We start from the raw sequence: 22,778 nt of genomic DNA, 5'->3' as shown, positions 1-22,778 counted from the left end.
GAACGCGCGTGGAGTCAACAGTCGGGCGCGCCGGAATGTACTTCGAAATATTGTGGAACTCCAGCGGGCGTCTGTAGTTTGCATCCAGGAAACAAAACTGTCTAACTTCTCAGCTACCTTTAACATGGAAATCTCGGGATCTTGCTACGACTATGCCTTCCTGCCGGCGTCCGGTGTGGCTGGTGGTGCGTCCATCTCATGGCGGGGGGACCTGTGGGAGGTCTCCGCCTCAGATCGACGGCGTTTCTCTATTACCATTGCGATCCGTTCTCTTGCGTCTCAGCAGCTGTGGTGGCTGTCTAACGTCTTTGGTCCGAGCTCGAATTCGTCTTCCGAAAAGACTGCCTTCCTGCAGGAGCTCAGGGACATATGTGCGGCCTGTGCTGGGCCGTGGCTCGTGTGTGGCGACTTCAATCTGATTTACCAGGCGGCGGACAAGAACCACGGTAGGCTTCACCGTGGGCTCATGCGCGCCTTCAGGGACACGATAGACGTGTTGCAGCTCCATGGGCTCCACCTATCCGGTCGCTTATACACATGGTCAAACGGGAGAGACAACCCCACCCTTGAGCGCATCGACCGGGCCTTCGCCTCTGTTGAGTGGTTACAGCTCTTTCCCTTTCACCACCTATGAAGCCTCTCGTCTGACTGCTCGGACCACTCCCCGCTGTTACTCGTGTTGAACTCCAACCCATGGGCGGTTCCACGGTTTCGCTTTGAGCGTTTCTAGACGCGGGTCCCCGGTTTCCTCGACACGGTGCAGACGAGCTGGGGGCAGCCAAACCCAGATGTCGACGCCTGCAAAAATCTTGACACCAAGCTGCGGGGTCTCGCCCGCTCCCTCCGTAGCTGGTCCGCCTCCAGGGTCGGCAACGTCACGGCCCAGCTAGCCTACGCACGGGCCATCATCCACGCGTTCGACGTCGCCCAAGAGTCTAGGCGCTCGTCTGCAGGGGAGCAGGTTCTCCACCGGGACCTCAAGGCGCACGTTCTTGGCCTCGCCTCCCTGGCAAGGACCATGGCACGTCAGTGCGCTCGCACCCGGCACCTCCGTGAGGGCGACGCATGTACCAAATATTTCCATTTGCAAGCATGTCACCGCTGACGGAAGAATTACTTGTTAGCAGTTCAGCACGAGGGCCAGACGTTCTCCGAGGATGAAGCCAAGGCGGGTGACGTGTACAACTACTATAACAGCATCCTCGGCATGCCGTTTACACGCACTCACAGGATCAACCTCGCCCAGCTCTCTTTGCCGCGGCTGGACCTCTCCACGCTTGCTAAACCGTTCACGTTGGAGGAGGTGGCGCGTGCGGTCATGGAGTCCTCGTCCGACAGAGCCCCCGGCCCGGATGGGTTCGGCGTGGGCTTTGTCAAGGCGGTGTGGGCCGTGATGGCCGCGGATATCATGCGTGCCTTCTCGGCGCTCTGGAGCATGGACTTCTGCAATTTCAACTGTCTTAATGAGGCGCTCATGGTGCTGCTACATAAAACCCAGAACCCGGTGACGCTCCGCGATTATCGGCCGATCAGTCTAATCCACACAATTGGCAAGCTCTTTGCTAAGACCCTCGCCTTGCGACTTCAGCCCTTCATGTGTGACCTCATCAATTTGAACCAAACAGCCTTCATCAAGGGCAGACGCATCCACGAAAACTTCCGAACGGTTCAGCTTGCTTGCCGTTGGCTGCACGGCCGCAAAATTCCTATGATTCTGCTAAAAGTGGACTTGGCAAAAGCGTTCGATACGGTGTGCTGGCCGTTCTTGTTGGAGGTATTGGAACACATGGGCTTCCCAGGGCGTTGGCGCGACTGGATTTCATACATGCTCTCCACGGCATCGACCAAGGTGCTGATCAATGGTCGGCCGGGACATCGCATCTATCACGCGAGGGGGCTACGACAGGGGGACCCGCTATCTCCATACCTTTTCATCATCGTCATGGAAGTGCTCAACGCCCTTCTCATTGAGGCGGATAGGCAGGGTCAGCTTCACCCTTTGCCAGGCAATGTGATCAAGTTCCGGACCTCTGTCTATGCGGACGACCTGGTCATCTTCGTCGCCTCGCGCCCCCTGGACTTCTCTTGCGTCCGGCAGATTCTTCAGCTCTTCGCGGGGGCGTCTGGGCTCTCCACAAATTTTGACAAGTGCTCCATCACGCCCATCCGCTGCTCGGACGAGCAAATCCAGGAAGTCCTCCATGTCTTCCCTTGCCGCCTGCAGACCTTCCCCCTAAAGTATCTGGGGGCGCCGCTCTCGGTCTCGAGGCTGCCGAGGGATACTGAACAAGCACTTGTCGACTCCGTTGCCGCCAGGATCCCTGGTTGGAAGGGCCAGCTCCTCACCTCGGTCGGCCGGAGCGTTCTCGCTCAAACCACTCTGTCCGCGATTCCCGTGCACGTCTCCATCTCCTGCGCTCTTTCTCCGTGGGCAATTTCCGAGATTGACAGGCGGCGTCGTGCATTCGTGTGGGCGGGCACAGACAAGGTGTCGGGTGGACGTTGCCGTATTGCTTGGCCGGTGGTTTGCTCCCCGCGCGATGTGGGCGGCCTTGGACTCCCTGATCTCAGGCTCTTGGGATTTGCATTGAGGCTGAGGTGGGAGTGGCTCCGTCGCTCTGACGTGGATGCTCCGTGGGCTCTTCTCCCGTGCCGTGCTGAGAAGTGCGTGGAGGCAATGTTCAATGCCTCAATCGCTGTGCAGATCGGCGACGGCGAGCGAGCCTTCTTTTGGACAGACTCTTGGCTCCCGGACGGGCCGCTCGCGATAACTGCGCCACGCCTTTTCGACAGGGTCAGCGCGCGCTGCCGGAGGCGTTCTGTACGCGCAGCGTTGGAAGCTGATCAATGGGTGCGAGACATCACTGGATCCAGGACACAGCATATCATGCTGGAAATTGTTCAGGTGGATGAGAAGCTACGCGCGGTGACCCTCTCGCCGGGTATCGCTGACAAGTTCACTTGGAGATGGACCCCTGATGGACAGTATTCCAGCTCCTCCGCGTACCGCGCCTTCTTCGCGGGGTCCACCACACTTCTTGGGGCCAAGGAATTGTGGAAGACCAAGGCGCCACCTAAGGTCAAGTTCTTCTTCTGGCTGGCTCTTCACGGACGACTCTGGACGGCAGCTAGACGGGCACGTCATAGACTCCAGCAGTCGGCGTCCTGTTCTCTGTGTGGGCAGCAGGACGAGACTTCTGACCACCTACTCCTCTCGTGCGTCTTCAGTAGGGAGGCCTGGTTCCGTCTGCTGAGCTTCACAAACCTTCAGCAGCCTGCCCCGGGCTCGGACGACACTCTCGTGGACTGGTGGCTAGGGACAAGGAACGTCATTCCTGCCGACATGCGCAAGCCATTCGACTCCATCGTCCTTTTGGTCACCTGGGAGATTTGGAAGGAGCGCAACAGGCGGACGTTCGACGGCGCCTCGCGCACCTGCTCCTTGCTTCTAATGCGCATCCAGGAAGAGATGGAATCGTGGGTGGCCGCAGGCTACCGGCTGCTATCGCCGTTCGTTCACCTCGTCTCTTAGAGTGTCCCCCCTCTCTCTCTTTTAGCGGGTTAGTTCTCTCAGTAGTACACCGGTCTAGCTCCACCGTTAAAGCCGGTGCTTTGTGTTAGTGTGTTTGGCCGTTAGCCTATGGCACCTCGCCGCGGGTTTTAACGTGCTTGTACTCAGACTCCTTTTTCCCTTAAAGCAACACGTGCTAAGGCACGCTTTCGAAAAAAAAAATTAGAGTTAGAATGGTTGTAAGACATCTTGACCTTTTAGATTAGTTACATTTCTTTTACTGCATATATCATATATATTCGTCTCGTAAAATACATAGAAAGTACTCCTTCCATCTCAAATTGTAAGTTATTCCAAGAATCTTGGAGAGTCAAAACATTTTCATGTTTGACCAAAATTTTAGAGATAAATACTAAGATTTGTAACTTAAAGTGAGTATACTATGAAAATATAATTAAGAAAGAATCTAATGATATTTAGTTGGTATTATAATAATAATTATTTTATCATATAAATTTAGTCAAACTTAAGAAAGTTTGATTCTCCAAGATTCTTGGAATGACTTACAATTTGAGATGGAGCGAGTACATAATTAGTATATATATAAAGGATGTGATAAAAAGTTTTTAAGTGAGAACTAAACAAGACCTTGATTTGTCACCACCTTCCGGTGCCAACTAGACATAACAATAAGAGACGTTGTGCCGCATTGTGGTAGGGCCACGCTGCTTGTCGCCATGCCACCAACTCTCTTGTCTGCTGTAGCAACATCTGGCGTCCCATATATGCTGCCACTTGCTGTCGTTGCTAGCTGTAGTGAAAACACACCCGGCAAAAGGCCAAGGGCAAGGGCAAGGGCAGTATTGGAACATTGCAGTGTGTCCTGGATTTCTCAGCATCGGTTGTATCGAAGAGAATCCTCATCTAAGGTCTTGTTTAGTTCTAAAAAATTTTACAAAATAGGAATAGTATCATTTTCGTTTGTATTTGACAAATATTATCCAAAAATATACTAACTAGACTTAAAAGATCCGTCTCGTCAATTCCGATCAAACTATGCAATTAGTTTTAATTTTCATCTATATTTAATACTTTATATATGCGTCTAAAGAATTGATGTGATGAGAAATCTAAAAAATTTTGCAAAATTTTCTGAGAACTAAACAAGGCCTAGGTAGAATCGGATCGACAACAACAGTCAACAAACGGTCAACGGTCATGTCCATTGCCAAATGAACAATGCCTCCCAAAAATTGATGAGGTCAGTTTTAATAAAGGTTTCATAAAAGTTTTATGTTTATTAAATATACTGAATTGACACTATATTTATGATGAAAAAGATAATGAGAGTTTCATGCAAGTAGAGACATAAAGATAAAATTCTTGTGCATTATTTTCAAAATACAAATGTTTTAGAAACTAGATCATGAAATCCTCGTTAAAACTGACCTAAGAGTCAATATGATTCCGCACGGTCTCCAAAACGTTACACCACCACTTAATTATTTGTCTCGTGTCTGTCTTTATTGCAACAAAATTTGTGACTGAAACTACTTTCAATTATGTTCATGGTTCCATTTTTTATCACGCTATATATCTAAATATTGGTAGATAAACAGTAGTTGCCTAAATAAATATTACAAAGTTTGAATACCGGGTTCGTGGTGTACGTCTTGTTAATTTAAAATAGACATAGGATGTATGAAACAGGTTATGCTAAACTAAAAAAAAATCATCCTAGGAAACGGTTTCTTATAACAAATATATAGTATGCGCTCGCCCCATCCTAAAAATGACGCCATTTCTTTAAACAGTGTTAAATGGAAGTATCTTAAATTTAACTGAATTCATATGAAAAGATCGTAGTATTTATCATCATAGTAAACAAGTAACGTTAGATTCATTACCAAAGATCATAACAAATAATGATTTAGAAAGTGAATTTAAAAGAAACTCTTAAAGATGCTCTAAATATGCAAGTAGAGAGTGTTTTTTATTCGAATAGCTGTCACTTTTTAAATTAAAGGGTATTCTGAAGAGGTATTTCTTTTTTTTTTTCAATAGATTTCTTTTAAACAGGCATTCCGAAGAGGTATTTCTTTTAATTTCTTGACAGATTTTTATTCGAATGGCTATCTCTTCAAGTTCGCGATTAAAATGGTAAAAGAAAAATAATATTTTATTTAATGAGTTCCCCTTTTTTTTTACAATTTTCTTATTATATCAATTCCATTCATTTATTTTATATAGAATAATTTTTATTCTATATCTACAAAATTATTGTAAATAAACCTATATATAAAAATAAGCTACGAGTACATCATAACGACTTCTTTAAAAGTTAAAACACTCCCGATCCCCGTGACCCCTCATCATCCGCCTCCGCCACAACCAAACGCACCCGCACCCGCGCCGCTCGTCCTCGTCTCCAAATCCCTCCTGCACGGGCGGCGGCTGCACAGCCGTAGCCGTCTTCGAATCCTCGGCGAATCTACTCCTCAGTCGGTACGAACCGCTCTCTACCTCGGGGCAGAGTGAACGCGCGGCCCGCTGCTCGTCGTCAGCAGCGAGGCACCACCGCAGCAGCACCTCCGCCACCCGCCCCGGCGAGCACTGTCCGCTGCCGCGCGCCGGCTTCCGCCCACGGGTTAGCTTTCCCCCACCCCCACTACTTCTGAAATCGATTGCCCGTTCTTGGCCCTGCAGAATCGTTTCTCCGCCGTGGATAGGAACATACATATACCCACACCGTTCTTGATTTCTTCCTCCCGGATCCGTCCAGTTCTCTGACGATTCCTCCGCCTGCTTGCTTGAGCGCGAATGCAGTTTAGCGTTTCCCAGATTTCTTCGGTCCTGACGTATTTTTTGCGCCCTTTCTGTCTTGTCCTCACCTTTGAAACCCGTTTGTTTTCTGCTGTGCATTGCTGCCAGCCTGCCACCACTCACCCAGTCGCTATCACTGTTTCGATTACTTGCTTTGCCGAAAGCTCGAATTTTTTCTCTCTTTTTTAGTGGGCAGAGAGAGAAGAGACATCCTTTTCATCTGTTCACGTATACATGTATTGGGCGTGGTTTTGAAGAAACGTGTGGAGGACTCTGGTCTCTGACAGCAAGTATTGCAGGTGCATTCGATCCGTACCGGCCGCCTACACTACACGATGTCCAAGTCGGGAGCGCTGGATCTTGCTTCTGGCCTCGGAGGGAAGATCGACAAGGAGGGAGTGAAGTCGGCCGTCGATGAGTACGTTCCTCTGGATCTGCCCAGCTTCCTTTTCGGTTGCCATGTCTCTGTTCTATTGGATACGGCAAAGCTCGTGACGATGTTCATAGGAATAATAATAAAGAGGAGTTAATGTAGTTTACGCCTTAAATAATTGCAATTGCTTTTTGTGCCCTGCCCCTGCAGATTTGATTTCCAGGCATCCTTTGTGTGTTTGTACTTTGTAGGTCTAAAATAAAATAAAAGAATACTTTTTTTTTGGTTACTTCTGTTGGTAGGATCATCGTTTTACTTCTGTTGGTAGGATCTTCCGTTAATAGTTGGGTAGGAAAATGTCAACATCTGATATTTGCCCTCTATGTCACTATCTGTAGCCAAGTGTGTATTTATGTAAGGGGCTGCTTGGTTATGAGCGGTAAAGTTTACCACCCGTCATATCGAATATTTAGACACATGCATAATACTAATGTAGACTATTTATGAAACTAAAAACATGGCTAGAGGGTAATTTGCGAGACGAATCTTTTAAGCCTAATTAGAACCCCAACCAACCCCTAATGGGGTTCCATTTAGGGCCTGTTTAGATTGGGAACGAAAATTTTTTGGGTGTCACATCGGATGTGTCGGAAGGATGTCGGGAGGGGTTTTTAGAAACTAATAAAAAAACAAATTACATAGCTCGTCAGGAAACTGCAAGACAAATTTATTAAGCATAATTAATCTGTCATTAGCATATGTGGGTTACTGTAGCACTTAAGGCTAATCATGGAGTAACTAGGCTTAAAAGATTCGTCTCGCGATTCTTAACTAAACTGTGTAATTAGTTTATTTTTTTATCTACATTTAATGTTCCATGCATGTGTCCAAAGATTCGATGGGATGGATGAAAAAATTTTTGGTAGGGAACTAAACAGGGCCTAATATATTGCCCATGGTACTGAACTGTATACTGTTTGTCAGAACATTATTGACAGCTTCTGGTCCAACCTGTCCAGCATGTGTCAGGTTAAGTTATTCAGGCCTTGTTTTAGTTGCTGGCCGAAAAAATTTCGGGACTATAGCACTTTTGTTTGTATTTGATAAATATTGTCCATGTCCAATCATAGATTAACTAGGCTCAAAAGATTCGTGTCGCAAATTACAGGCAAACTGTGCAATTAGTTTTTATTTTTGTCTATATTTAATGCTTCATGCATGCGTCTAAAGATTCGATGTGATGGGGAATCTTGAAAAGTTTTTAGGTCTTGTTTAGTTCATCCCAAAAATAAAAAACTTTTCAAGATTCCCTGTCACATTTAATCTTGCGGCACATGCATGGAGCATTAAACATAGATGAAAACAAAAACTAATTGCACAGTTTGCCTGTAAATCGCGAGACGAATCTTTTGATCCTAGTTACTCCATGATTGGACAATGTTTGTCAAATAAAAACGAAAGTGCTACAGTGTCAAAATCCAAAAAATTTTCGCATCTAAACAAGGCCTAGTTTAGGAAGTAAACAAGGTCTCACCTGTCCTTTCGTATAGTACTCCGTACATGCCATTAAGGAGCTACCAAGATATTCATTTTTCTCAAATGCATCAAACATACTGTTCGAATGGCTAAATGGAACTAGCATCCTGGTTCAAGGATGCTTATGTTCTTTCGCTTTCCAAGAGACACTTGTCCATTTGTAGAGTGATAAGGCAAAACACCTCACAACCGGGATTTACATGATTACTGCAGGTTGAGGAGAGATCCTAGACATATACAGTGAATCTGCTAGACAATCTCTAATGCCATTATTCCTTAATTATCTCTATTTTACGTTATTTTTTATTTTACAGGTATGAGAAATATCATGGTTACTATGGAGGGAAGGAGGAAGCAAGAAAGTCCAACTATACTGATATGGTAATATAACCTTTTGAAGAGGGAATTTTATGTTGTGTGTAAATTTGATGGCCCTTATTCGAGCTGTACTATAAATCTCTAGTTAGTTGCAGCTGGTGCAACCTAATATTTCTCAGCTTGCAATTCTACTTGATTAGATTCCATTGAGAATATATTATTAGAAAAATAGTTAAAAGTTGGGCAGAAGTACATCTTTAGTATAACAGATCAGTGGTGCTGAAACATGTTTTTTGCTGTGCATAGCCTCATGATGCATCTTACCATCATTGAAGTTGAGGCTATTTGCTTCTTGGCACTTTTACATACTTGAGAGAAGATATACATCAGAAGCTGACATTTCCCTGATTTTTCAGGTTAATAAATACTATGATCTAGCCACTAGCTTCTATGAGTATGGTTGGGGTGAATCCTTCCACTTTGCTCACAGGTGAGGCCTGAGGGCTCCCTTGCATAAAGAGTAAATTGTTGGTCTTCATTTGTCAGGACAAAAGAAATGTTGTGTGCCTATTCCAAATAAACTAGAGAGTTAACATAATGTTATATGCTTATACTTATTTATGGCCTTTGGTAATTGAACTATGCTTATTATGTTAGATGGAATGGAGAATCCTTACGCGAAAGCATCAAGCGACATGAGCATTTTCTTGCCCTGCAACTTGGTTTGAAGCCAGGAATGAAGGTCAGTTTCCCTGTTAAAATTTAATTCGCAATGGTTCTTGTTGCTCTTCACTAACAAGAGGTGTGCCTTTTCATTTATCAACTGTAGGTTTTAGATGTGGGCTGTGGAATAGGTGGACCACTGAGAGAAATTGCAAGATTTAGGTTTGATTCTTTGGGGCCAAAGATCTTTAATGCTTGTGAATTTTGATGTCCTCACCTGTAACTTTTTAACACGTGTGGCCAATGTGTTATGGTTGGTTAATCATTATCACTTACTCTGATTCGAAATGTAGATCGTTTTAGCCTTTCAGGATTTATCTGTTCAATTGTCTTTACTTGGACCATCAAGATGTAACACATGGTTACCATATTCATCATGATAAATACTTTCATTGTATATATTTTTCACTATTCAAAATGGTATATTGTAAAAAAATTGCAAGTCAGAGGTAGTAAAATTGCAAGTCAAAGTGTCATATTGGAGACCGTGTAAATGTCCTAAACAACCTACACTTGAAATCAGAGGTAGTAAAAGTTACAATTATGGTGAATTTGCTTTGGAGGGACAGTGCTTTCTCTTGGTCTTTATATTTATAGCACTTCCTTCTTTTATTTCAGTATTTATCCATTTTCTGCTAAAACCCACAGCCAACTGAATCATGCAATGGTTTTTGTGCAGCTCAACTTCAGTTACCGGATTGAATAACAATGAGTACCAGATAACCAGGGGAAAGGTCATTTGAAACACATTGTTAAATCGACACTTCCATTGTTACAGTATCATGTTGCTCATATGCTAACATGACATTTCAACATTCAGGAGCTCAATCGTTTGGCAGGAATTAGTGGAACCTGTGATTTTGTCAAGGTACAGTTAGCCTATCCACTAGCACATTTCTTCCTTGCTTTAACTCTTGCTACTCTTTCAGCTACCTTTGGTGTTAACCAATTAGCCTTTGCAGTTCGATTTATGTTGAGAATGATAGTGATTAACCTCTTTTTAGAGCAAATTTTGTTACACTAATAGTTCTACGCATTTGCAATGCTGTATAAAGAAGTTGCAAAAATGATGTTTTACGATGGAGCTTAGAATATTGTCCACATTTTTGCCATATATATAATAGATGCTGACTTTGTGAAGATGCCATTCAACAGAGTTCGATGCCTGTAGATAGAGTTCTTGAATTACTGTTAAGCTAAAGGACAACACTTATATTTGTCTGTAATGCAGGCAGACTTCATGAAAATGCCGTTCGATGACAACACTTTCGATGCTGTTTATGCCATTGAGGCGACATGTCATGCACCTGATCCAGTAAGATTTCAACCTTTTCAAACTGTCACTTGTTTACTAAGCTTTATCATCAATTTTGTTTCCTCTTGTAATGGAAACTAAATTGCTACTTTTCTTGCAAAGGTTGGTTGCTATAAGGAGATATATCGTGTGTTGAAGCCTGGTCAGTGCTTTGCTGTGTATGAGTGGTGCATTACTGATCACTATGATCCTAACAATGCAACCCACAAAAGGATCAAGGATGAAATTGAGCTTGGCAATGGCCTGCCAGATATCAGAAGCACTCGGCAATGTCTTCAAGCAGTAAAAGATGCTGGGTTTGAGGTAAGATAAATATTATGCTTTCCCCTGTTTTCTGATCATGTTCTGCTACAGTCCACCTAGGGGTAAATCCACCATTGACAAAGCAATATACACTACTGTTATTTCATTCTGCTTGATATGATGTGGTTTCATGGCTTAGCCGTTGTGTGTAGATATGTAAGTCTTTTTTCATCATCAGGTTGTTTGGGATAAGGATCTTGCTGAAGATTCCCCCTTGCCTTGGTACTTGCCCTTGGATCCAAGCCGATTTTCCCTGAGTAGCTTCCGTTTGACTTCTGTGGGACGCATGATTACTCGCACAATGGTGAGGCCAATAAATAGTCTGTTTTTTTTTTTCAGATACTTCATTTGTTAGTTGTACTATCAAAATTGTTCCACACAATCAAATAAGTTGCCATTCTCTATCACAGGATGACAACCAACAATTCAGTAGGGGATAGTAGAAGCTTTATGATTTGGCACTGAGAGTCTGTTTTCGATATTGTTCAGGTCAAGGCCTTGGAATATGTTGGTCTTGCTCCACAGGGCAGTGAGAGGGTCTCTAATTTCCTAGAGAAGGCTGCAGAAGGTCTCGTAGAGGGCGGAAAGTAAGTCTGCCTTTTCTGAGCTAGAAGAAGGAGCACATGACTAGAAAGAATTTCAGTAACTCCAATATTATACTCTTTCCGTTGAATCTTTCCTCGCATTTGCTTACTGTTGTATAAACAACTACAGGAAGGAGATCTTCACACCAATGTACTTCTTTCTTGCTCAGAAGCCGGTTTCGGAATGAGCTCTTGGATCACTTTCCAGGTAGCAGGTGATTTTGTAAGCTCTTCTGAAATCCATGTCTGCCTCGTTCCGTGACCAGTTTCTAAGTTGTACACCGGTGTGAGTTTTCAGAGAGAAAGCAAGGAGGCATTTCAAAGAAGCTGAGGGGGAACCCTGCAATTCAAGAAAATATGGTTCTTCTGTGTAGGAAGAAAATTAACGATCAGTGTAGTAACTGTTAAGCTTTGTGTTTGTTTAGTTGTTTTGCTGCTTGAGATTATTGGTTTTTAGGGGGCTGACAATGTGAAATCCTTTTCATCATAAGCTCTACAAATAAGATGGTTTGTATAAGACTCCATGGATACAGTAAAATGTTTTCTGAGGTAAATAAACTGGGGCGGTGTGGTGGTGATTAGGAGATGCCTGCAATCAAGTGTAATTCCTCTGTATTACTACCATTGATTGATTATGTGCCTGAGACCCATTTTGAACTATAACGTGTCAATCAAATTGTTACCCTAAGAGCTTGTTTGGATGCCCTTAATCCATCTGTGTTGGAATGGTTTGATGTGGAATATAAACTGAATTTCACATCAAAACACTACAAGGTACATGGATTGAACAGCGAAATGCCTGCAGACTACTGACTACGGACCCAAAGCCCATCGTCGCTGAACCCCCTGCTCTACTCCTTCTGATAGAGCGGGCTAAGCTAATCTAGTTCTTTACTCTTTTTTTCTTCATGTTCTCAACGCATGCAACTTTTTTTTTCATTATTTTTTCTTGCAACTTTATCGTTGTTGTCTTTTGGTGATGCTATTAAATTATTGGCATTTCCTAATTTTCAATTGGTTTCTAGTATATATTATTCTGATACAAAGTTTAATTTTGGCCACCAAACTGTAGTCCGAGTCCCATTTTGGCCGTCAAACTCCAAAATTAATATCTCTGGCTATTCAACTATCAAAATTTAGACAATTTTGGTCTTCAACTAGTTTCAACTTTCAACTATGGTTTTGCCTATGCATATGTACTTTTTAAAAATAATAAAATTAAATTTGGGTAAGTCTTTCAAAATTGACAACTAGTTTATTTTAAATAAGAAAAGTACAACATATTTCTACAAACACAATCTATATAAGGTTCTCTATTTAGAGTTTTTTTTGGATCTTACTTATTCCTGTTGCCAGTGTTTTATTGCTCGTAGTTGCATCAGTGTTTATTTAAATTACATGAAACTCTTGTGCTTTACTTTATGTTCATTACTTGTTGTATGAATTCCTACCGTATTTGAAACATATTACCTAGTCAACCGATCAAGTAAAGCTCTAGCCATGCAATACCTAAATTTTAGAAAAAGATGCATCTACGGTACGGAGTATAATTCAATATGTGGTGGAGCATGCAATCCACAAAAGGTTGTCGTCACCTTTGAGATCTTCCGTCTACTAGGAATGCATAGTAGATCCTTTTTGTTGATATACTTGGTCTAATATTACACAAACAATAATTTAAATAAATAGTGGTTGCTCCTACGAGCAATAAAACAATAGCAACAAGGACAAGTAATGTCCAATTCCAATAACTCAATAGAGCACCGGTAGATAGATTATATTTTTAGAAAACAATTGACACTTATTTCATATTTTTTTAATTAAATTTACTAATTTTTAAGGTTTAATCTAATTCTATTTTTTTTTAAAAAAAATACATATATATTGGAAAATCACTTTTGAAACTAGCTGATAGCCAAAGTTGCCCGATTTCTATAGTTCAATGGTAAAAGATACCTTGCTATGGAGTTTGATGGCGAGAATTGAACTAGACTCTAGCGATAGTTAAATGGCAAAAAAGGAAAATTAGACTTCATCAGACAGATCCATCCTCCTTTTCTCTAAGGGACATCACTTTTGTGTTGATGGCTACAAATTATTTCATGAAGTGAACCAAAATTGTACCTTTTTTAAAACAAATTTAAAATGTACCTTTGAAGAACTTGACACACAAGGAGGTAATTGGGTTAATTATTAATCATATTCTTCATAGGTTTGGCATACCTCAAACTTCAACTGCGGACCAAGGTACTTTTTTATCTTCGAAAGAGGTATGTGAATTTTTGAGCCATATAAACTTAAACTGCTCAATTCATCTCCATATTCACATGGTTAGGCTGAGTTTAGTAATGAGATCAATAAAACGTTTCAAGAAGAAAATTGAGTATAATCCTAGGAGATGACATGAAGTTTTGTGTAAGAGTTTATGGGTTCACCGTATCTCTAGAGATGGTGATACTAATGTTACCCCTTTTGAGATGGAGTATAGACATGAAGTAGTATGTCTCTTGGAACAAAGAGAAACAAATTTGACAAGTGGTGAACATCCATACAAGATGGCCAAGAGCGTCTCGGGAATATAAGGCTGCCCACTCCATAAATATGAAACGTCATGGGCGATCAGGGATACTCAATCGATCATAAAGATATATCTACTTTTCACACCTTAAACCCTAATCTCTTCTGAACCCTGTTATTATGCTATTCTACCCTTTTCGTGATGAGATTTGTGCATCCTACATTTTTTAGCAAAACTTCCTAGAAACAATAAGTATAAATGAATATTGTAATAGCTGAATATTGGTATAATAGATGGACTCTTACCATTTCCGTGGTAAAGGCTAGCTCTATTTTTGTTCATTGTACACTACCAAACATGTTCATACATTACAACAGAATATATATATATATATATATATATATATCTCTTGACATCTTGTTGTGTAGTTAACTTAGAACATATATCTTGTTTCAGCTACCTAGATGACTTGTGGCTCAAAGATATATGTAATGGTTCACCTGTTTCAGTATAGTATTGGAATTATATTAGATTTGTATCCTCACCAAATGCACAATGTATAGCCTGTCTTGTAGTTACCTAGATGATTTATGCCTTGGAGATTTAGCCAACGATCATGTAATCTATTACAATACGTCTTGGATTCGGATTGTATACCGTCGTTGGACATGTTTTTGAATTGGACTATTTCGTTAGACGTGTGTTGTTGTTCTTACTCGTATAAGGACAGGCTACTGTTCTAACTCGTATAATAACTTATCATCACTCTAGATCAAATACGAGATATGAAGACCCTAAGGGCACTTTGAGGACAAAACTCATGTTCATGGTCTGCAACTAGAGGGTTTAAGCAAACCATTTCAGGTTGGTGATCTCATTTGGAAGAGTGTTCTGCCTCTTGTAACAAAGAGAAACAATTTTGGCAAGTGATCTTCAAGTTGGGAGGCCTAGATGGTCGTTGAGAATTTGCACATGGTGGAGATGATACAAGCAGATCGTCTACCTAGAGCTCTTAATTAATGAGAGATATTTCAAGCAGTACCCAACATGTGGCAAGAAGTATGAAAATGTGAAAAATGACCGATATATGCTATTGTCCTTAGATAAAAAAATGGCCGATGTGCTGATGTTTAGATTCGTCCTTAGGTGTTTTATGGAAGCTTCACTTAAAAATACGGAGGCATATGCTTACAGCCAAATTGAATGAAGACCATAAAATCTGCTAAGCTGAGTCAAAGTTAGGAATCTCGGAGACTTTGTATAAAAGTTTCCGATCGGCATAAGTCTCGCCAACTTATCTATACCTAATAATAAATTGTGAAAATTTCAGTTCACCATATCTTTATATGTTCACCATGTCTTTCATCAGTACCTGTGTATATATAGGTATCTTTATATGTTCACCATGTCTTTCATCAGTATCCGTATATATATAGGATTATATGTGATTTACAATTAGCAGTCTACAGTGTCCCTATACGAGTCCATCGACCGGGCTTTCAAGAGGCAAAATTTCAATCTCTTTTTTGGTCTGAACTATTTTTCGTCTGGCCTCTCCCGTGAACCAGCTTGGACTCGCTCTATAAAGGGTGGCGATGCTCCGGCTGGCCGGCTCCTTCCCTCATCTGCCCCCTCCCGTTCCCGTGCTTCTCCCCTGCGCGCATCGCACCTTCTCCCCAGCCCTCGCCGCGTCCTCGCTCTCGCGCCGCCGCACTCTCCTCCTCCTCTCCTTCTTCGGCATCGGGCCTTCTCCTGTTACCGCGGTGCTTCCTTCGTAGAGATGGAGGCAGCGCCGTCGGTGGCCAAGAAGGTGCCATGCCATATCATCGAGCATGGCAACGTCCGCGTCAACAACTACTACTGGCTCCGCGATGACTCTCGATTTGACCTGGACGTCCTCGCGCACCTCTGCACCGAGAACAACTACACCGCTGCCATCATGTCTGGTCAGTCAGGGACTTTGTAACGCCAAATGCATCTGCGCTCTATCGTTTTGACGTCACAAGCGGTGCTTCCAACTTACCAGATTAATTTGTGGTGTTGTTATTATTATATTATCTTTTGAAAATTGGAATATAGCTGTATATCGTCTGTTCAGACTTCTATCAATCTCAATCGACAGATCTCGCATTGGATTTGGATACAGTCCTCGCGGTCCGTGTGGGAAAATATTGTATACGGGGGCATAGCCATACGCCACTTTCAGAGTATTCAAGTTGAGGCAATCTTCTGCTAATTTCCTATGCAAGATTAGTTTTTTATTGCTCTAACATTTGTTACGAGCCTTGAAATTATTTGGTCTTAGGTTAGGCAAGACACAACTAAATCCAACAAACAATAGCAGCCTATTATTATTGATAAGAACACCATACAATAAGTACTGTCTATATGTCCCGTTGCAACGCACGGACATATTTTCCTAGTAAATATGAAGAGTCACATCTGATTCTGATTGAGGTATCCAATCAATCAAAACACAAATAGATTTACTTTTTCTGGACGGTATTTATACACGTTAGGTGGCCTTGTGGACTCTAAAACATTCCTAGTAGGCTCTAAAACACCCAAATCCTTGTCGACTCTAAAATACACATAGGTGGCCTTGTCAACTCTAAAACATTCCCGATGAGTATTTCTAAGCAAAACAGCTAGAATCAACTAGGCAGATCATGGCGGCTTTACCACGGCTTTGTTTCGCGATTGTAGTGTGCTAGCTCTAGGACCACTACGTCAATAGCTATAAATGGAACGTTAATAGACTCTAACCGTGCAATTTGCACAGTAGATAGATCTAGCTCTATTTTTTTTATTTATATGAGCAAATATGCCCTGTTTTGCAACGAAACGTATACTTTGTTGCGCAGTAACCTAAAGAGATTGTGACTTAGGGATTTACTCTCTCTGTCTCTGAAAGCTGCAACTTCTAGAGTTATCTAAGTCAAATTTTTAAAATTTTGACTAAATTTATAGAAAAAATACTAAGATTTATAGTATCCAATTAATACCATTAGATTTATCATAGAATATATTTTCATAAGATACTCATTTTATATTATAGATATTAATGCTCTTTTCTATAAAGTTGGTCAAAGTTAAAAAAGTTTGACTGACACGGATTCTAGGAGTTGAAACTTTCAGGGACGGAGCGAGTATATCACGGTCATATCATCAATTTCAACATGCATTGGAAATCAGACTCGTATCGTTGCCAGATGCACAACGTATAGCTTGTTGTATGGTTATCTAGATGATTTGCGATTTCAGAGATTTATTCAATCAACGCCTCGGAATCAGATTGCAAACCGTGGCATGCGCGCATTAGTTTCAAGAAGAATTGTGTCTCTAGACTCATGTTTGTTCTTACTCATACGAGGATGAGTTATTATTCTAACTCGTATGAGAACGCGTTACGGGTTATGAGTTTACATAACAACAATGACGTTTTTAGAGTTTGATAAAGTTTCGGTTCCTCTCCCGTCAACAGTGTCCAATCCAAATACACACACAGCACAGTCACACAGATAGCCTTTGGCTTACGCGTTGACACGTAATCCAGTAGTATATCCGCCAGTCTGGGCGCCTGACGCGGCTGCATCGATCAAAATTACCTGAATAACCGCATGCTATATCCTTTAATTATCCTATCCGGTCAACAAATTAAACCCCTCCTCCAACTCCAACTCCAATGAACCCCGTCAACACGCCCCCTGCAGCCTTATCCGTCGCGCGCTCTCCCTCCTCGATCTATTTAAGCCGCGCCGCCTATACCTCCTCTCTATCCCTACCCAGGCCGTAATCCTTTCGTTATCCTCCTCCTTATCCACTGTTAAATCCATCCACTAATTCAGAAGAAAGTCAGTAAGTATATATATACTACTACGTTGTAAAACTCGTCAAGAGAGAAGAGTTACACAACAATGGCCGGGGGTTTTGCCGTCTCCAAGTCCGGCGCCGACCGCCGCGACTTCAAGGGCAAGATCACCTGGTACGTCTGGATCTGCGGCATCATCGCCGCCACCAGCGGCCTCATGTTCGGCTACGACATCGGCATCTCCGGTAAGATTAATTAAGATCGACCTCGATCGCGTACGTACGTTCTGATGATATACAGAACGACGATGGTCGTCGTCTAGATCTGATCTGATCAATGTCGTCGTTCAATGCATGCATGCATGTGCACAGGCGGAGTGACGGCCATGGACGACTTCCTGCTGCTCTTCTTCCCGTCGGTGTACGCGCGGAAGCACCGCGCCAGGGAGAACAACTACTGCAAGTTCGACGACCAGCGCCTCCAGCTCTTCACCTCGTCGCTCTACCTGGCGGCGCTGGTGGCCAGCTTCGCGGCGTCGCGCGCGTGCACCCGCTTCGGCCGGAAGCGCACCATGCAGGCCGCCTCCGTCTTCTTCCTGGCCGGCACCGCGCTCTGCGCCTTCGCCACCAACCTCGCCATGCTCATCGTGGGCCGCGTCTGCCTCGGCGTCGGCGTCGGCTTCGGCAACCAGGCGGCGCCGCTGTTCCTCTCCGAGATCGCCCCCGCGCACATCCGCGGCGCGCTCAACATCCTCTTCCAGCTCAACGTCACCGTCGGCATCCTCCTCGCCAGCATCGTCAACTACTTCGCGTCGCGCGTCCACCCGCTCGGGTGGCGGTACGCGCTGGGCGGCGCCGCCGTCCCCGCCGCGGGGCTGTTCCTGGGCTCCCTCGTCATCACCGAGACACCCACCAGCCTCGTGGAGCGCGGCCGGGACGACGCCGGCCGGCGCACGCTGGAGAAGATCCGCGGCACCGCCGACGTGGACGCCGAGTTCGACGAGATCCGGGCGGCGTGCGACCTGGCGCGCGCGCTCAGCGAGGAGGAGAAGCCCTACCGCCGGCTGATGCGGCCGGAGAGCCGGCCGCCGCTGGTGATCGCCGTCGCCATGCAGGTGTTCCAGCAGTTCACGGGCATCAACGCCATCATGTTCTACGCGCCGGTGCTGTTCCAGACCATGGGCCTGGGGACGGACAGCTCGCTGCTGTCGGCGGTGGTGACCGGCGGCGTGAACGTGGTGTCCACGGTGGTGTCGATCCTCCTCGTCGACAAGGTCGGGCGGCGGAAGCTCCTGCTGGAGGCGTGCGTGCAGATGCTGGTGGCGCAGACGGCCGTCGGCGGGATCATGGTGGTGCACGTGCGCGCCGACAACGAGCCGAGCAGGTCGTGGGCGGTGGCCATCGTCGTGCTCATCTGCGTCTACGTGTCGAGCTTCGCCTGGTCGTGGGGCCCGCTCGGGTGGCTCATCCCGTCGGAGACGTTCCCGCTGGAGACGCGCACGGCGGGCTTCTCGTTCGCCGTCAGCTCCAACATGCTCTTCACCTTCCTCATCGCGCAGGCGTTCCTGTCCATGATGTGCTCCATGCGCGCCTTCATCTTCTTCTTCTTCGCCGTCTGGATCGTCGCCATGGCGGCGTTCGTGCTCGCGCTGCTGCCGGAGACCAAGGGCGTGCCCATCGACGAGATGGTGGACAGGGTCTGGCGCCGCCACTGGTTCTGGAAGAGGTGCTTCGCTAACGCCGATGAGGCCAGGGTCAACGACAACTGCTAGTAGTGCTCTCATCTATATTTGGATTGTTGATTAAAGTTTTTTAATTGCCGTTTTAATTACTAGAAACCGGCCTGATTAATTGTGATTTGATGGTGATAATGACGATGATCACATGCGAGGTGTACTACCTATTTAACTCTTGCTCCGACATTGAATTTGATTTGATGTCGTTGCACTTTGAAGGGAAGGCAAAACTATATATATGAGAAATATGTATATCGAGTTCTCGTATTGGTAATATTATATGAGAAAAAAATTTAGTATACATTGAGTTTTTTTATTCATCCTGCGAGAGGAGTAATATTCTCGGAACTCCGACACAATGTTCAGCCTTTGTTATACATTTTATTATACATTTATGAACCTATATTTGGTTCACATCTTAGGAAAGCTGTCTACATGGGGAGACAGACATGAGTGATAGCCAAACTTTCTCGATTTTGTCTAGGTTGTTAGAAAATATTAACAATATTTACATCACTAAAATGTTTATTACAAAAATAGAATAAACTCAGCGGGTCATATGATGATACTAAGTATGTATTATAAATATTAATATAAATAATAATATTTGATTTCTCGAAAAATGAGAGTGACCATCATTTTTTTACGATTTACATGCGTAGACGCTCACAACACGTACACATACTTATCCATATGAACACACGCACATAAACCCTACCCCTATGAGCACCACCGAAAGACCATGTCGACATATTACCATCGAAAGACCATGTCGACACATCTCAAGATTGACAAAGTCACCATATGTTCAAAAAAATACGAGAACATATACTTAGTCGAGGACTTAGGCTAGTCTCAATGAAGTTTTATTAGAGTTTCATACACATTAAATATGTTAACGTAGCACTGTATTAATAAAAAGAAAGATGATAATAGTTTTATGAGAATAGAAAGAGTTTCATCTCCATAAAACTCTTAGGCCAGTCTCAGTGGGGGTTTCATCAAGATGTCATGCACATTTATTAAAGTGCCATGTCAGCAAAATTGCACTTTTTGCATGAAACGAAGAGGAGAGAGAAGGAAGTAGTTTCACCATGGTGAAACTCCGCGGGCGTTGTTTCCCATGCGGTGAAACGGGATGAAATCCCCACTGAGGACTAAATTGTTTCACCATCTTGCATGTGATCCAATCATTTTGCAGCAATTAAATGCTTTGTCCAGCCTATGAAACGTCAAAGTGAAACTCATGCATTGTGGAGGTTGTTTTATTGTTCGTTTCATTGATGCTCTGTCAGCAGATTTGTTTTGGAAATAGTGCATTGAAACAGGCCACTGAGACTGACCTTATGCATTGTTTTTAAAATATAGATGCGTTGAAAACTAGGTCATAAAACTCCCACTGACGATGACTTAGTGTGATAGAGAGTCGTGAAGATTAGAGAGAAATTGACCGACCATCAGATGTCATTTTTTCGGCATGAGAAAATTAAAGGTCATTAGACCTAAATTTCTGAAAGATTAAATAAGTTTCAATCTCGTAATGTGTGATGCACAAAGTCATGCACGCACACGTGTGTAGGATCGGATCGGATCGGATCGAGTTGCTTCTTAGCTATTCTCTTGCTTGTGGTGACACGGTTGTATTACTAGCAAAGTGTGTGGCTACATATCCTTGCACCGTGATCCGCTTATCGTGGCTTATATTTGTATATACACAGCTGCACGTGACGAGAGAAAAGGATCGCCAAAACGCTAACAGCTACATTTCTCTCACAAGTCTCATATCCAGTGTAGATATAACTTTCTAGATAACTACACATCAGCTAGCATACAGGGAGTGATTATGCTTTTACACGGGTTAATTTAGGTCCTTTTTCCCCCCGAATCGTCACAGCACCGTACCGATTCAGACATAAAAGCACAGAGCTATCCATAGTGTAAATATATTGGGCAATGCTACGGTACACCTATTACTTACTAGGAGGTAATATCTCAAATAAATCTAAGCCTTGGTTTTTTAGATTTTTAAATGAATTAATAAATCTAGAAAATAAAAAATATCCTCAAATCCCTCTAATCACGGGAGACACCGGTGGGCACGCAAACCTTTCCTTGTTCATGTGCATGTGCATGGCCGTATTCTTCCTTTCACTCTTGCTGTATTCTTCCTTCTGCATAATATTTTTTTGTCTTATAAGTGGTCATTTTTTTTATAATATTAAGTTATGTTAAAAAGGTATACTGGTCATGTTTCATACTCAATAAAAAAACATATATTACATACATGAAAAATATCAACATCCAGCACCTTAATTGAGTTGTGAACTTTAGCAATTTAATACATGTTACACATCAACACGATACATAAACGCATACAAACACATTTAAAGGTTACGTGCCTGAGTTACAAGTGCATCAAAAAAAATATCTAGTTTATTCTAATTAAGTTATGTTGTATTCAAAGTTTTAAAATAAAAAAGATTCACCACATCTAATAGATCATGTGTGCATCAATTAGATTAAAAAATAACTTTTATATCTAAAATTTTCCTTATTTAAATTATTACCTCGTAGAAAGTAATAGATGATTTTAACCATCCGATCTAATTAAACGAATGGCTCACAATCATTTGGGTGTACCACAGCAAAATCTAAATATATTTGAGTATTTTGGAAAGAAGAGAGAGTCCAACAGGTATTTTTTTTTTCGTGATCGAGCTTGTGCCTGTTTTTCATTAAGAGAAAAGCAAACAAAGGTACAAAACCCAAGCGGGAGAACAGGTGAAGGCGATCAGCCTTAGCGAGACCTAAGACTACTGGGTTACCAATGAAAAGATTACAAAAGAACTGGATTTTGCGACGAAAGCGCAAGGAGTGCCGCCAACGACGCGAACCCCGCGGCAGCCCACTCGACTCCTTCTCTGATGACCGCGTCGATGACATCATGGACCAAAGACGAGGAGCGCCCAAATATCCTGGCGTTACGCTCCTTCCATAGTAGCTAAGAGATCAGCAGTAACAGGCTGTCGAAGATCGGCCGAGACCTCCTGTCAATGTGCTTCCGCTGCTCAATCCACCAAACACCTAGATCATGCTCGCCGTTCGGCACGAGGTCGCCCAGTTGCAGCCGGGCAAGAATGCCAAACCAGACCTGACGGGCAAAAGCACAGCCCAGAAACAGGTGACTCGTGGTCTCATGCTGCTCACAAAGCGCACACGCATCATTGT

At 43.4% G+C, this 22,778-nt stretch overlaps 2 protein-coding genes across 3 annotated transcripts; both read left to right on the top strand.

The window, feature by feature from the left end:
- On the top strand, positions 5,872-12,174 carry LOC8078421 (cycloartenol-C-24-methyltransferase 1). Of its 2 annotated transcripts, none has more exons than XM_021454396.1 (14): positions 5,872-6,158; positions 6,634-6,752; positions 8,558-8,624; positions 8,978-9,051; positions 9,219-9,303; positions 9,391-9,446; positions 9,964-10,018; positions 10,105-10,152; positions 10,516-10,599; positions 10,702-10,902; positions 11,081-11,206; positions 11,392-11,489; positions 11,617-11,694; positions 11,785-12,174. In XM_021454396.1, the coding sequence occupies exons 2-13, from the start codon at positions 6,670-6,672 to the stop codon at positions 11,672-11,674; spliced, it is 1,035 nt and encodes a 344-aa protein (XP_021310071.1). In that variant the 5' UTR covers positions 5,872-6,158; positions 6,634-6,669; the 3' UTR covers positions 11,675-11,694; positions 11,785-12,174. The 2 variants fall into 2 exon arrangements, with proteins under 2 accessions (XP_021310071.1, XP_021310070.1); XM_021454395.1 differs by having other exon boundaries at positions 11,617-11,701.
- On the top strand, positions 17,772-19,798 carry LOC8078419 (sugar transport protein 8). The gene is made up of 2 exons (XM_002461621.2): positions 17,772-18,060; positions 18,187-19,798. Exons 1-2 carry the CDS (start codon positions 17,922-17,924, stop codon positions 19,584-19,586), a joined length of 1,539 nt encoding a protein of 512 aa, XP_002461666.1. The 5' UTR covers positions 17,772-17,921; the 3' UTR covers positions 19,587-19,798.

This window comes from Sorghum bicolor, chromosome 2 (genome assembly GCF_000003195.3).
Source record: "Sorghum bicolor cultivar BTx623 chromosome 2, Sorghum_bicolor_NCBIv3, whole genome shotgun sequence".
Classification (NCBI taxonomy): domain Eukaryota; kingdom Viridiplantae; phylum Streptophyta; class Magnoliopsida; order Poales; family Poaceae; genus Sorghum; species Sorghum bicolor.
The sequence above is the reverse complement of the archived record's forward strand: the minus strand, read 5'-3'. Positions and strand labels throughout refer to the sequence as shown.